We start from the raw sequence: 13,657 nt of genomic DNA on the forward strand, positions 1-13,657 counted from the left end.
CATTCATTTTTTATGTAATTCACTTGTTACATCCTTCCTCATGTTGCCTAGAATGATGTAACAAGTGAATTACATCAAAAAATATTTTTTTTGTGAATAAGTAACCACGATCTTTTCGCAAAAAATTACAAAAAATAAATGGTGCAAAAAATGACAAATAATGATGCTCCAACTTTCCCACATGCAAATACAACAAACTGCTTGTAGTGCAGCTGAAATAATCCATAATGGAAAGTGTGTCAACTCTGTGCTCTATATGTGAAAATTGGTCGCTTACCAAATCAAATGATCCCACCAAGAGATCATATGCGTGTGAGTGGAAGCGCCTCTGAAGACAAGTGGTCAGCCAGCTCAAGGGAATGTATCCAGGCTTATGGTGCTCCCATACAGGGATGGAGACTCTGTTGGTCATGAGTCTCATATAAAGTACCAAAATATCCTCCCCCAGTTTTCATTATGGTGCTCCCAGTCGATGCTCCCAGTCGATGCCTTCTGAGAGGAAACGCGTTGGATTGGAGCTAGCAAAGTGACGTCATCTAGCGCAGACCGCACTGCACTGCGTGCAAGTTTTTTTTATCCCATATCGCTCTAATTCATTGTCCTTATGTAAGTGCAATTTTTATTTAATAAACCAGCTTTAAACGCATTAATGCACTATGAGCGTCTTCCATTGACTTTTATACCCACATGATGTGATTAACGAGATTAAGGAGCACTATAAGCCTGGATACATTCCCTGGAGCTGGCTAACCACTTGTCTTCAGAGGCGTTTCCACTTACAGGCGAATGATCTCTTGGTGGGATCATTTGATTTGGTAAGCGGACAATTGTCACATATAGAGCACAGAGGTGACACACTTTCCATTGTGGATTATTTCAGCTGCACTACAAGCAGTTTGTTGTATTTGCACGTGGGAAAGTTGGAGCATCATCTCTTCACTAAACACACTGAATTGTGGAGCACTGGACTATTTATGAACTTTTTTCACCATTTCTATTTGTCATTTTTTGTGAACAGATCGTGGCTACTTATTCACAAAAAAATATTTTGATGTAATTCACTTGTTTTCCCATACAGGCAACAAGAGTTTCACTTATCTAGTGACCCTTTGCCATTTGAACATTCACTATCATTTGATTTTGCTTTTTGCACATTGTTTATTGCATCTGTTACCTAATCACTTTTAGGATAACATCTTAGTCAAAAACAGTGCATCTTATTTATTTTACAATTACTGTGAAGAGGTAAGTTAAAGGAGAAAGTAAAATATCAGTTATTAGATAGCGGTCGGCTAGGCTTCCCTAAAGAGCAGTAGATAGCTGGATGGATCAGGTAGGGAGTTCCAGTGGGGGGGGGGGGGTAGAGGCTCTGGCAAAGTCTTAGAGGTGAGCAAGGGAGGAGGTGATAAGAGGACTAGAGAGCAGAAGTTCTTAAGAGGAGCAAAGAGGACGGTTTAGGTGATATTTTGAGATAACGTTGGTAATGTAGCTTGGGGAAGAGTTGTGGATGGCTTTGTATGTTGTAGTTAGTATTTTGAATTTTTTACATTAGGCGAGCAGAAGTCAGTGGAGGGATTGAAAGAGAGGATTGGGGGACACTGAGCGATTGGTTGGGTAGATGGGTCTTGCAGCAGCATTCATGGTAGACTGAAGGGGGATAGTCTGTGTAGAGGTGGGCCAACATGAAGGGAGCTGCACCCTCTCAGTAGAGAATTAAACCGAGAGTGAATTAGCTTTGTGGTGTAATTTGTTAAGAAGTGGCAAATTTTGGAAATGTTGCGGTTTTGTTGGCAGAATGATTTTAGCAGTGATTGGATGTGGGGCCAAATGGAGAAGTCATAATTTCAGATGTCCAATGTCTTCTAAAATACGCAATCAATAAGATGTAACAAAATGTTGTAACTTGTATAACATGCCACCGAATCTGAAGAAACTGTTGCCTGTTTATGAGAAAAATAGAGGTGACCAGCGCTATGGACTATCCCAAATGGAAAAAAGTGAGTGAATACAGGCGTAAGCAGCCACAAACCAACCTCTAGCAAAAAGCCAGGGGGATGATGTATGTAAGAAAAGGGAAGTTTGTATATGGCGCTGCCTGTTTACAACAGTGGGTAATGACTTCCACTCAAAGGTCTGTGCATTAAACCAAAATACCACAGTTTATGTGCGTTGCGACAAAATAACACAGTGATAAGTGTTTAGTGTAGAGGGTGAATTGGCATGCACCCCCTAAAAAAGTGCACAGTGCAATAAATAATGCTGGTATTAATTCATACAAATATAAATATAAGTGACTTCTTATATGAATAAAATTAATGAGTAAAAAGTGCACAACATAAAAGTGACTATTTATTGCCTGTAATAGTGCTGGGGAGAAGTGTACAGACAATATCAGCTGTAGTGAATCAATGGTACTACAAATTCTCACTGATGATGGATAAAATAGATAAAATATTAAAAATAAAACACCTTCAAAAATGTGGATATTAGTGAATTGGGTGATATTAAAAAGGAAGAAGGTGTGATAGGGTGGGGTGTCCACAAAGGTGAAACCAGTAGGTGACACTCTCTCACCCGATTAATTTCTCTCCTAGGCTAGGGATGTGTAGTAACCAGCCACAGGGAGAAAAAGGTTGATTCAATCCGGAGTTCCTTCAGTCGCTAGGAGTTGCCTCCCTCTGGTGTTCCAATCTGTGGTGCTCAAGCAGAGAGAACAAAGGAACCCCAATGGCGTAGTATACAATCAAAGTAACATAGGCAAGTGTAGATGACATACTATTCGGACCGATCAGACGTCGACTGGAGCGGCCCTGACGTCGACGTCTGATGACGAAACGCGTAGGGCGGAGCCACGTACGCCACACGTTTCTTCCGGTCAGAGTGGTTCGGAGCAGTGGAACGCGGAAGTAAGTCATCTAAACTTGCTTATGTTACTTCGATTGTATCACACCTTCTTCCTTTTTAATATCACCCAATTCACTAATATCCACATTTTTGAAGGTGTTTTATTTTTAATATTTTATCTATTTTATCCATCATCAGTGAGAATTTGTAGTACCATTGATTCACTACAGCTGATATTGTCTGTACACTTCTCACCAGCACTATTACAGGCAATAAATTGTCACTTTTATGTTGTGCACTTTTTACTCATTAATTTTATCCATATAAGAAGTCACTTATATTTATATTTGTATGAATTGATACCAGCATTATTTATTGCACTGTGCACTTTTTTAGGGGGTGCATGCCAATTCACCCTCTACACTAAACACTTATCACTGTGTTATTTTGTTGCAACGCACATAAACTGTGGTATTTTGGTTTAATGCACGGACCTTTGAGTGGAAGTCATTACCCACTGTTGTAAACAGGCAGCGCCATATACAAAGTTGCCTGTTTATACTTTCTCGTATTTTAAGTGTAGGTGAAGGAAGAACATGGTGATTGGTAAGGGCAACAGTTAACAGTTATTTTGCAGACTTTTATATTTGGGCTCATGGTACTTAACGCATTGAAAGAGATGAAAATGTTCCTCATCATAAGGTATACAACACCCTTGGTCATTTACGAAGAACAGTCGTTCTATCCAAAGACATTAAACTATGAGACTGTTCTCCAGCATACCTTGTTTCCTGACTGTTCACAGAATGTGGCAAAGAAAAAACCAGCACGACAGTCATGGTGGAGAGCTTGCAGCATTTCCTCCATCTTAAAGCTCTTCAAAACGCTGCTGCTTGTGTCCAAATGCTGAAAGCACACAATACAGGTACATTTATTCCATAAATTCAGATGAATGAGTGAGTGGGAATTAAATAACATAAATAGCCAAAAATAAGGTTACCAAGTTCAATAAATTAAAGAAAAACTATACTTTAGAATGCAGTAGCTCCATCAAGCACTCAAACCAGGTCAAAATTTATTTTGCTTACATTAAAGCTAAACTCTAGGGGAATATATAAAGAGAGAGAATCTTGGCGGAACAACAGTGAATAGGCCAAATTCACAAAGCTAACATACCATAATAAGGAAAGTTATTTTCCAAAAGCGACAGGCTTTTTTTTTAGCTCAGTCCAATGGGTTTTAAAACATAGAGTCACATGACTAAAACGAGGTTACATATATTTCCTGATGTCGAAGCTTGCAACTTAATCCTTATGTTAGTAAAAGCTGTCCAAAACTTGGTTATAAAGCAGACATCCACAGCAGGCATGGGTATGTTTTTTAACAAAGCTTTTCTATACTGGAGGTCCAGGTCCTGGCTGTGCTACCTGGCTACGGTGCCTGGATCACCAAAGTAGCTGAACAAAATTACAAACCCTTTCACATATCTATTACAGCACACAGAGTTCAACTTTTTTAACATTAATGTAGCATTCCAGCCAAAATCTTTTGATAGAGCGGGTAAAACTTTTATCAACTTTACATTATAATAATAATAATAATGATCATAATAACTTTTATTATATATAGTGCCTTTAACGGTAGCTTCTCAAAGCACTTTACAAAGACGCAAGAAACAAAAACACAAGAGATACACAGGGTAAAACAGAGGGAAAAAGTAACAATTACATGAAAGCGTGTCTAAAGAAAAATGTTTTTAGATTTGATTTGAATGATTTTAGAAAAGATGACTCTCTGATGTTCTTTAGAAGTGAATTCCAGAGTTTTGGGGCATTGCAGGAGAAGGCTCTGTCTCCCATCGAGTGTAGGTAAGTAAGGGAGACATACAGAAGACCAGAGTTTGAGGAGATGATAGGTGAGCAAGAAGATCTTAAAGTCTATGAGAAACCTAACAGGTAGCCAGTGTAAGGACTCCAAAATAGAGCTGATATGATCACTTGTACCATACGTAGTCTGGATTCTGGGTGCAGAATTTTGTACATATTGTAGATCAGCCTTTCAGCTACAGTGTGCGATAGGAAAAAGCCGAGCAATGTTTCTCAAGTGGGAAAAAGATGTTCTGACAACATTTTGTACGTATGGATCAAAGGTTAAACAAACATCTAATATCAACCCTAGATTTTCCGATTTAGACTGAAGCTCAAGTACAATTACATTTATAGATAGGCTACCAGGACTGGCCTTACATGATTGATAGGGGGGTTGCCAATACGCATGACTTCATCCATATTTTTATATCACAAATACAGTTAGATAGGAGAGAAGCAGCCACAGTAGAATCTGGTTTAGTGTAAAGTCTCATCAGCATAGAAGTGATAATTGAGCCCATGTGGTCTAAGCAGTTGGCCAAGTTTTTTTTAATTCTTTATTTAAAGTTTTCAAAGGTACAAAAGGGATGAGGCCAACAGGAATAAACAAAACAAAACCCAACAAAACCAGGAAAATAAAGGCATTGGGCCATACTGGACCTTATGCTAAATATATGCATATACAAGCATACAAAGGAAGTACTAGAACCATGGTGAAAGTTAACAATTGTCATCCACTCGACACCTACACTAAGGGAAAAAAGGGGGTTGGTGGGAGGGCGGGGAAGAAGTGGGGAAGAAAGGGGGTTAGGGAACTGTAAATGGGAGGAATGGGAATGACAGGTCGAGAAACCCAGTGCAGTGCCCCCCCCCCCCAGGTAGGACGCCAGCATCCTTCAGGTAGTGAGGATGGCCAATTACTCCCCAGATCCACTGACCCACAGGGCCCTCCGAACTTGGGAGGCAGTCAACGAGCCAGATCAACAGATGAAGTTGCAAATTAGGTATAATCAAACCAAAGGAACCAGGTTTTGTAAAATCATTCTTCTTTGTGGTTGGCAGAAGCTATAGCATCCTCCACTGTACAGATTTGCTGAATTTTGAAAAGCCAAACCCCATTAGGGGTGGTATCAGCTGCCTCAAAAATAAAGGGATACAGGCCTTTGCTGCAATAAGCATATGGATGTGAGAGAACACTAAGGCTTCACGTACATATAGGTTAATTTGACCACCGGCCACGGGAAAACGCAAAACGGGGTAAAATTGTATCGCAATTTAACAGTGATTTTTCTGCAATTTGCGGCCGGTGGTCAAAATGTTCCTATCCTGAATACGGTCCTTCCACATTCAGGAGCAGGAGGTTGAGGGAGGATGAACCTTCCCTAACCACAGCAGCTCCTAAACAATCCTAAAAGCCTATGTGTACATGGACACAAATGCCAAAAGCTCCTAAACTTGAGTTTAGGAGCCATAGTGTACATGAAGCCTAATATCGTTTGGACGACATGGGTGATGAAGTAGGTATCCCGCAGAGTCTGTACCCAATTGAACGTAAGTTAATTTCTAGATCAGCTCATGGATCTGTGCCCAAAATGGTTGTAAAACCAGGCAGGTCCAAAAAATGATTCAAACATCCCCAACACTTAGAAGAGAGTTGAGGAAAGATCTTCTTATAAGACAGTGAAAGGCCATGGAGTGGTGGAGATGCAAACTTTTTCCAAACTCCTGAGAGGAGGCAATAGAGAAGGCAGTTTCCCAGGACTGGAGAGAAAGTGCCTTATCTGCAGAGCCCTCCAGATGGGGGGGGTCAGTCATGGTTTGAAGTTGTTGCAAATATTTATAACCCGTTGCCGAAAGGAAGATCTCAAAGCAAGATTGGTAGGCTTCAGTCAGAGGTTGAAACTGTTTATTCGTAAGGCCTGGAGCAAAATTATCACCTGTGCTTTACGGGAGGGACAGATGTTCCAAAGAATGCCTTTTGCCTCAAGGTCATCTTGGAAGTGTACTCTACTAGAGGTTGAGATGTCACCAATGAAGGGAGAGTGGACCGCAGCCAAGGAATACCCTGAAGAGGAATACCTGCCGAGGCTTCTTCTAATTGGATCCAACAGTCAGTTATTATTCACCTGTGTGCACCAAACCAAGGCACAGGAAAGAAAATTGGTGGTAAAGATGTCCTTCAAAGAGGACGTTAAGCCCAAAATGGGACAAGTCGGAGAAGTTCATTTTTGAATATTCAAACACATTACATCAAATTTCAAAATTAAAGTGTTACTAAACCCATAACAGTAAAATTAGCCTGTATATGTTTTGCAGTAAAGTATGCTTGTTATACTCACTGTGGAACCTAATGAGTTATTCCTCTGCGTTGTGTAAAAAGGCAGTTTGATCCTGTCTTCTCTGATTCTCCCCTTCTTCCTCTGTCCCCAAACCATCTCCTGATAGAACAGAGCCTTGGGGGCAAGCTGCTCAGGTTCAGTTTGGTGTGTATTGCTAGAGAGAGTTTTATTTTTCTGCATGTGATCAGCACAGGACCATCAGCAGTAACACTTTAAAGTGGTTGAAAAGGCAAACGTTTTTTTCTACTTTCATGTATTCTATGCTCTCTGCCCAGCCCGCCTTATACTTACCTAAGATCAATCTTGATCCAGCGATGTGCACGAAGTAGAAGCTCTCTTGGCTTTCTCCCTCCTCATTTGCTCAGAGATTGCAGTGGGAGCCATTGGAGTCAATGGACACACAGAGCCAGCTCGGGAGTGAGCTCTTTGGAGGGAGGAGCCAGGACTGATGATGGGGAACCAGAGAAGAGGATGATTAGGGCTGCTAAATGCAAAACCATTGCACAGAGCAGGTAAGTATGACATGTCTGTTATTTTTGAAAAATAAAAATTTCCCCTAATAATCACTTTAAAGCACAATTAAAGGGTCCTGTATGACAGTCTAAAAAATAATCAAGCCCAGATACTATGTGATGCTAAATTAAGCAAAAAAAAAAATCTTTACCTTTCCTAAGTGACCCAAAAAAGTCTTCATTTGTGTCTCACATTCTGGTGGGAAGGTTGTAGCGACAGAGATAGTGCTTGTCAATCCAGAAAGCGGTGGGTAGGACTAGGTGTGGCCAGGTGCTTATTCACAAGCTTTAGGCTTGTGAATTGGCAGTGACCATGCTGATAGCCATGACCCCTGCAACATGTTTTCATCCCACTGTATTGCAACCATGCACAGCTTACATAAAAGTGGCAACTCTGCCCTGAATTCAGGAGCAGTGCAGCATTGTTGCCACACCATCGCAGAGTACTACATTAGGTGGACTTCATTGGCAGGATCAACAGGTATTTGCAGGTTTTTGCAAAGAGAAAACAGTAAGTGCAGATGCAGTATCACATACTGTATGTTTTAATAGAATCCATAGTTCTTATTTAACCACTTGCCGACCGCCGCAAGTACATATACTGCGGCGGTCAGCCCCTCACAGGCAGAGTGACGTATCGGTACGTCACTAGCCTGTGAGGCTCTGGGAAGCTAGGGCGTGCCGCCGGCGGCGCGCTCCCACGCGGTCACGGACCCCCCAGCGCGTGTGACTGGCGGACCCGATGTCCGCCGGTCACACAGCGATCGTCGGGGGAGAGGGAGAAAGGCAGGCGGCTAGTGTAAACAAGCCGCCTGTCATTCTCCCCTTTGTAGAAACAATGATCATACGGTTCTACTATGTAGGACCGTTGATCATTGTTCCTACAGCTCAAGCCACAGCCAATCACAGTTAGAATCACGCCCCTAGGGACACACACAGCCCCTCCCTCTCAAATAAAGTTAACCCCTTCACTGCCAGTGTAATTTTACAGTAACAGTGCATATGTATAGCACTGATTACTGTAGAAATGTCACTGGTAATCCCAAAAGTGTCAAAAATGTCAGTCAAGGGTCCGATCTGTCCGCCCCAATGTCGCAGTAGCGCAAAAAAAAAATCGCAGATCGCCGCCATTATGCGTAAAAAAAAAACAACAAAAATGACAAAAATCTTTCCCTTTGTTAGTACACGCGATAACTTTTGCGCAAACCAATCAAAATACGCTTTTTGCGATTTTTTTTACCAAACATATGTAGCATAAAACAATTGGCCGAAAATGTTAAAAAATTTTGATTTTTACATTTTTTTTGGGGGGAATTTCATATAAAAAATTTTTAAAAATATTGTTATTTTTGCAAAATTTTTTTGTTTATAGCGCATGATCAAAAAAATCGCACAGGTGATCAAATACCACCAAAAGAAAGCTCTGTTTGTGGGAAAAAAAGGACGTCAAATTCGTTTAGGTACAGCGTCGCACGACCGCGCAATTGTCCGTTAAAGTCACGCAGTGCCGAATTGCAAAATACCCCCTGGTCTTTCAGCAGCCAAATCCTCCGAGGCTTAAGTGGTTAACACTAAAATTCAACCTTTTAAACAACCTCTAAAACCTTGAAGCACAATATTGAGGTAACCCTTAAATTACTGTACTTAGCTTGTCAGGTACCTAATGTAACCAGTCTTCCACTGAGATTTTTGTTCTGTAAACTAATAACCCTTTAAAGGATACCAGAAAAAGTGTTATTATAACTGTATTGCCGATCAGGTTTCCTCGTACAACTAAGAATGACAAAAAGTCCAAGTTCATACCTAAAAACTGCTCTGGTCAAGAAAGGGGGTAAAGTTGTTAGACATACAGTGGTTAACCACAAACCCTAAGACTCCTGGATAACTCATACCATTCCTATATTCCAAAGCCCTTGTTTCATTATCTCCAACTGACTGTATTTCATGCAACAATTCAGAAGCTTGGTACAGGTCCAAGACTGAAAAGCAGCAATGCTAAGACTTCACTATAACTGACCTGGTAGAAAGGGTACAGGCTGATATCGTCTAGTACAGTCATAACATGTTCCTGTACTGGCTATCTTGCTATAGTGATTGGGAAATACTGGTCATTTTATTACTATATGGTCTACACTAATTATTTTTTGAAAATTTCTCAACCAACAGGAATAGTCCAGCTGGCACTTGCAGAACTTGCAAGTTCTGCTCCAGGATGCAGGGCTCTAATCCTTCTCCAGCCTATTTTAAATATTAAAACTGCTGGAGATCTGATACTTCCCTTGCTTATTTTCTAAAGGGTGTGCTCTGACTTTCAACGAAGTGAGGTCACTCTGAAGATATTACAGTAAAAAAAAACAACCTGCAAGCAATCTTAACCTTCCCCTGACGTACATGTACTTCTTGGTGATAATACTTAAGCTAAAAAAAAGTAATGTAAATTATTTTTACTTCGTAGAAGACCTAAATCTAGATTAAGGAACTGATGAAATCAAATGTTTCTGGGGGTGGATTATTTATCCTGGCAAAGAGTTTATTTGAAGTACATTCAAGCTATTCCATGAGGTCATGAGTTTAAAGCGGCTGTTTGTATTGAGGAGAGACTCAGCACAGTTGTCAGGGGGGACAGGTCAGTGGCACAAAACCAGAATAGCAGCAAAGCTGCTAAAGTATGGAATCACACCAAGGATCATCAAGTGGCTATATGACCGGGACAGGAAGTCCTAGCCTGGCACTCTTTTTTTGAGATCTCCATAAGACGATCATCACTTCTCAAGATCCTTATAATCCATCTCTAAGCAGTCAGGATTTATAGAGAGCTCCTTAAGCCTCCAGCTATTTGCACACAATCCCCTAACAATTACTAATTGGTAATGGAATTATAGTCTCATATTCCAGGAATGCTCAATCAATACCAGCAGTCTTTAAGAAGGTATTTAATATTGACCATATTTCATGGATCACACTTTACATCATCAGGGAGTCAGTTTACTTTTTCCTTAAACTTTTAATTCCAAGCTATTTTAGAGCTGCAGATCTTAGATGGACTCTGGACAGACCCCTGGAGTAAAATGTAGATAACAAGCACTTATTCTTGGAAAAACAGAAAATAAAACACTTAATTTTCTGGTGTTGTTTTGGGCTATTAACCAACTGATGTTAAGTCATTCCCCAGTATGGTAGTAAAGTTTTTTGTCTCTCAGATCTTACAAAGAACTAGCTGTGCTTTCCAAGAGCATTAGAATGCTTGAAATTTGTTAACGAACATTTAGAATGCTAATGGAGGTTAACCAATAACTACTTGGGCACTGACAAAAGCAGTTCGCCTCTGCCCTGTTGGCACTGAATATAATCATAACATAAATGCTGGTAGTGTCTGCTATGTTCATACACCAGTGCAGAAAAGTAGCCAAGGCTCATGTGATACAAAAGAGCAGAGGTGCCTAATAAGGTAGGTTGTATGAGGCTAAAAGGGTTGGTGCAAAAAACACTTAGTTTATGCTTACGTAAAGATACCCAACATGACATTAACCATTTGCCGACTGCCCCACGCAGATTTACTGCGGCTCGGCTGCAGATAATGATGTAGATCTACGTGATTACGTGCACGCAGACTCGGCAGCGCGCGCGTGCGCGCCGCCAGAGCCTCGCTCCTGCTGTCATTAGACACAGAGGAAGCCAGACCGCATGAGGAGTGGGCTCGATCGCCGCTGTCCTCCCGCGATCTTCAGATAAACTGACAGGAGAGCTGCCTGCCTATGTAAACAAAGCAGGCGGCTCTTCTGTCACACAGGCACAGTGAAATTGTGTGTTTCAGCTAAGCTGAAACACTGATCTCTGTGTGCCTGTCACAGAGCCCCCCCCCCCCCCCACAGTCAGTAAGCACATTTCGGCATACATTTAACCCTTTGATCAACCCCAGTATTAACCCCTTCCCTGCCAGTGTAACTTATACAGTAACAGTGCATATTATTTAGCACTGATTACTGTATTAATGTCACTAGTCCCCAAAAAGTGTCAAAAATGTCAGTTAGGGGTCCAATCTGTCCGCTGCAATGTCTCAGTCCCACTAAAAGTGATCGCTGCCATTCCTAATAAAAACAAAAAAACAAAAAGTTCAAAAATCTATCTCATAGTTTCTAAATGCTATAACTTTTGCGCAAACCAATTAAAATATGCTTTATGGGATTTTTTTTACCAAAAATATGTAGCTGAATACAAACTGGCCTAAACTGATAAAAAAAATAGATTTTTTTATTTTTTTTATTGGGAATGTTTTATGGCAGAAAGTAAAAAATATTGTGGTTTTTTTTTTCAAAATTGTCACTCTTTTTTTGTTTATAGCGAAAAATCAAAAAAACGCAGAGGTGATCAAATACCCAAAAAAAGAAAGCTCTATTTGTTGGAAAAAAAAGGACAACAATAGTTTTTGGGTACAGCGTCGCATGACCGCGCAATTGTTAGTTAAAGTAACGCAGTGCCGAATTGCAAAAAATGGCCTGGTCATTAAGGGGCTAAAACCTTCCGGAGCTGAAGTGGTTAGAGATGGAAGATTTAGTGGCTTAGCACTCATTCCTGGGAACAATCATGCAAACTTGTATTGGCCAAGCATACATGTTTATGTACAGTTCAATCTACCCTGTCCCACCTCATCTTAAAATGATAATTATTGGCCTTAAAAATCAATTCCAGCTAATTGATTCTTCCCCCAGGAGTGGTTGGCCAGGAGTGTCTACAGAAATTACTGATATACAATCATTTCCAATTTGACTGCTATCAGCCAGATTAAAAAATATTGAAGTTTGCTATAAATAGTGTAGGAAAGGAAACCTGTCATAAAAGAAACATTGAGGATACTATTTTTATCTCTCCTAGTAAAAATGCTAGCGGCTTGGCTGTCATGCTGATACCCCTAAAAATTGTTGTTAGCTGCACACTTATGGTCCCCATGTGAGAATGCCAGAGCCAAGTGATTGGTCTCTCAAGTGATAAATTCTCCCTAGTGGGAAGTCAGGGGGTGTTTCCCTAGCTCCTCCAAACCTAAATGTACTGGGAATTTTACCAAAAGTGGCAGTAGGTGTCTAAACAGGAAAGGGGAGTATAGGCACTTAATGCTTCATAGAGGACAGAGTGGAGGGGATCATTAGTGCTTTAGAGCTGAATGTTGGCCAAAAATGCCCCATACACAGCTGAAATATATATGTGAACTTTTTACCAAACTATTTTTGTGATTTTGTTTTCCTATTGTGTGTGTGATTTACAATATGCATCACTGGAACACTGCATAGACTGGAAGGTGACACAACTTTCTCTATTATAGTTAAAGCGAAACTGAAGTAATTTAACACAAGACTGCGAGCAGACAGGTAGTTATCCTATACAGGGGTGGCCCATCCATTGGGGGCGCAGGGGCGCCCTAATCATGCGCCCGGCCTCCTAATCTACATGCAGTGAGCCGGACGCATGGATTCCAATGGGTGTTTTTTTTTTTTGAAGCACATGATTAGAGCCAGAGGCTCTAATAGGCTTCAAAAAAGGGTAGGCTCGGGCGCCGAGCTTACCCAGTTGTGTGAAAATAGCGAATGAATATTCGCTATTGTCACACGGATCCTCCTCCTGGCCAATCAGGAAGCGGGTCCTAAGACCCGTTTCCCGATTGGCCGAAAGGAGAAGCCATGCCATTGGCCAAGGAGGAGGAGGAGGGAGGAAATGCAGGAGACTGAGGAGAAGCCGCCGCCGCCCCTGCAGCAGTCTTCTGCAGCATGTTAAATAAGCAATGCATGTGCAGCTCAACTTACATTGTCGCAGAGTCAATGTGTGCCGGGATGACTGACTCCTTCCTGCACATGCGCAGGAGTTACTTCATCTTGTGCCGGCCAATGGACAGGTCTGAAGACTGGCACCCAGGGAGAAGATGCCAGCACCGGCAAGGGACCTGAACTGTTAGAGAGGAAGTTTAGTGCCTTTAGTATCGCTTTAAATAACACTGTTCCTCTTCCTGCTCATAGTCTCATGACTGAACAACAATGGAGCAGAGACAGCAGCAGCTCTTGGTTCATGTCAGCTCTAGCCTCTTACAACACTGTTCTATGTATTG

General features: G+C 41.2%; 1 protein-coding gene across 2 annotated transcripts in view; it reads right to left on the reverse strand.

Annotated features, from left to right (window-relative positions):
- Nucleotides 1–13,657, reverse strand: part of RGS22 (regulator of G protein signaling 22) — a 150,500-nt gene that overhangs the window by 79,181 nt on the left and 57,662 nt on the right. For both annotated transcript variants that reach the window (XM_082257561.1, XM_082257562.1), the window contains one exon: nucleotides 3,628–3,750. In XM_082257561.1, coding sequence (XP_082113687.1) covers nucleotides 3,628–3,750 — 123 coding nt within the window. The remainder of the gene's footprint in view (nucleotides 1–3,627; nucleotides 3,751–13,657) is intronic.

Source organism: Pelophylax lessonae (genome assembly GCF_965119305.1).
Source record: "Pelophylax lessonae genome assembly, chromosome: 5".
NCBI classification, from domain to species: domain Eukaryota; kingdom Metazoa; phylum Chordata; class Amphibia; order Anura; family Ranidae; genus Pelophylax; species Pelophylax lessonae.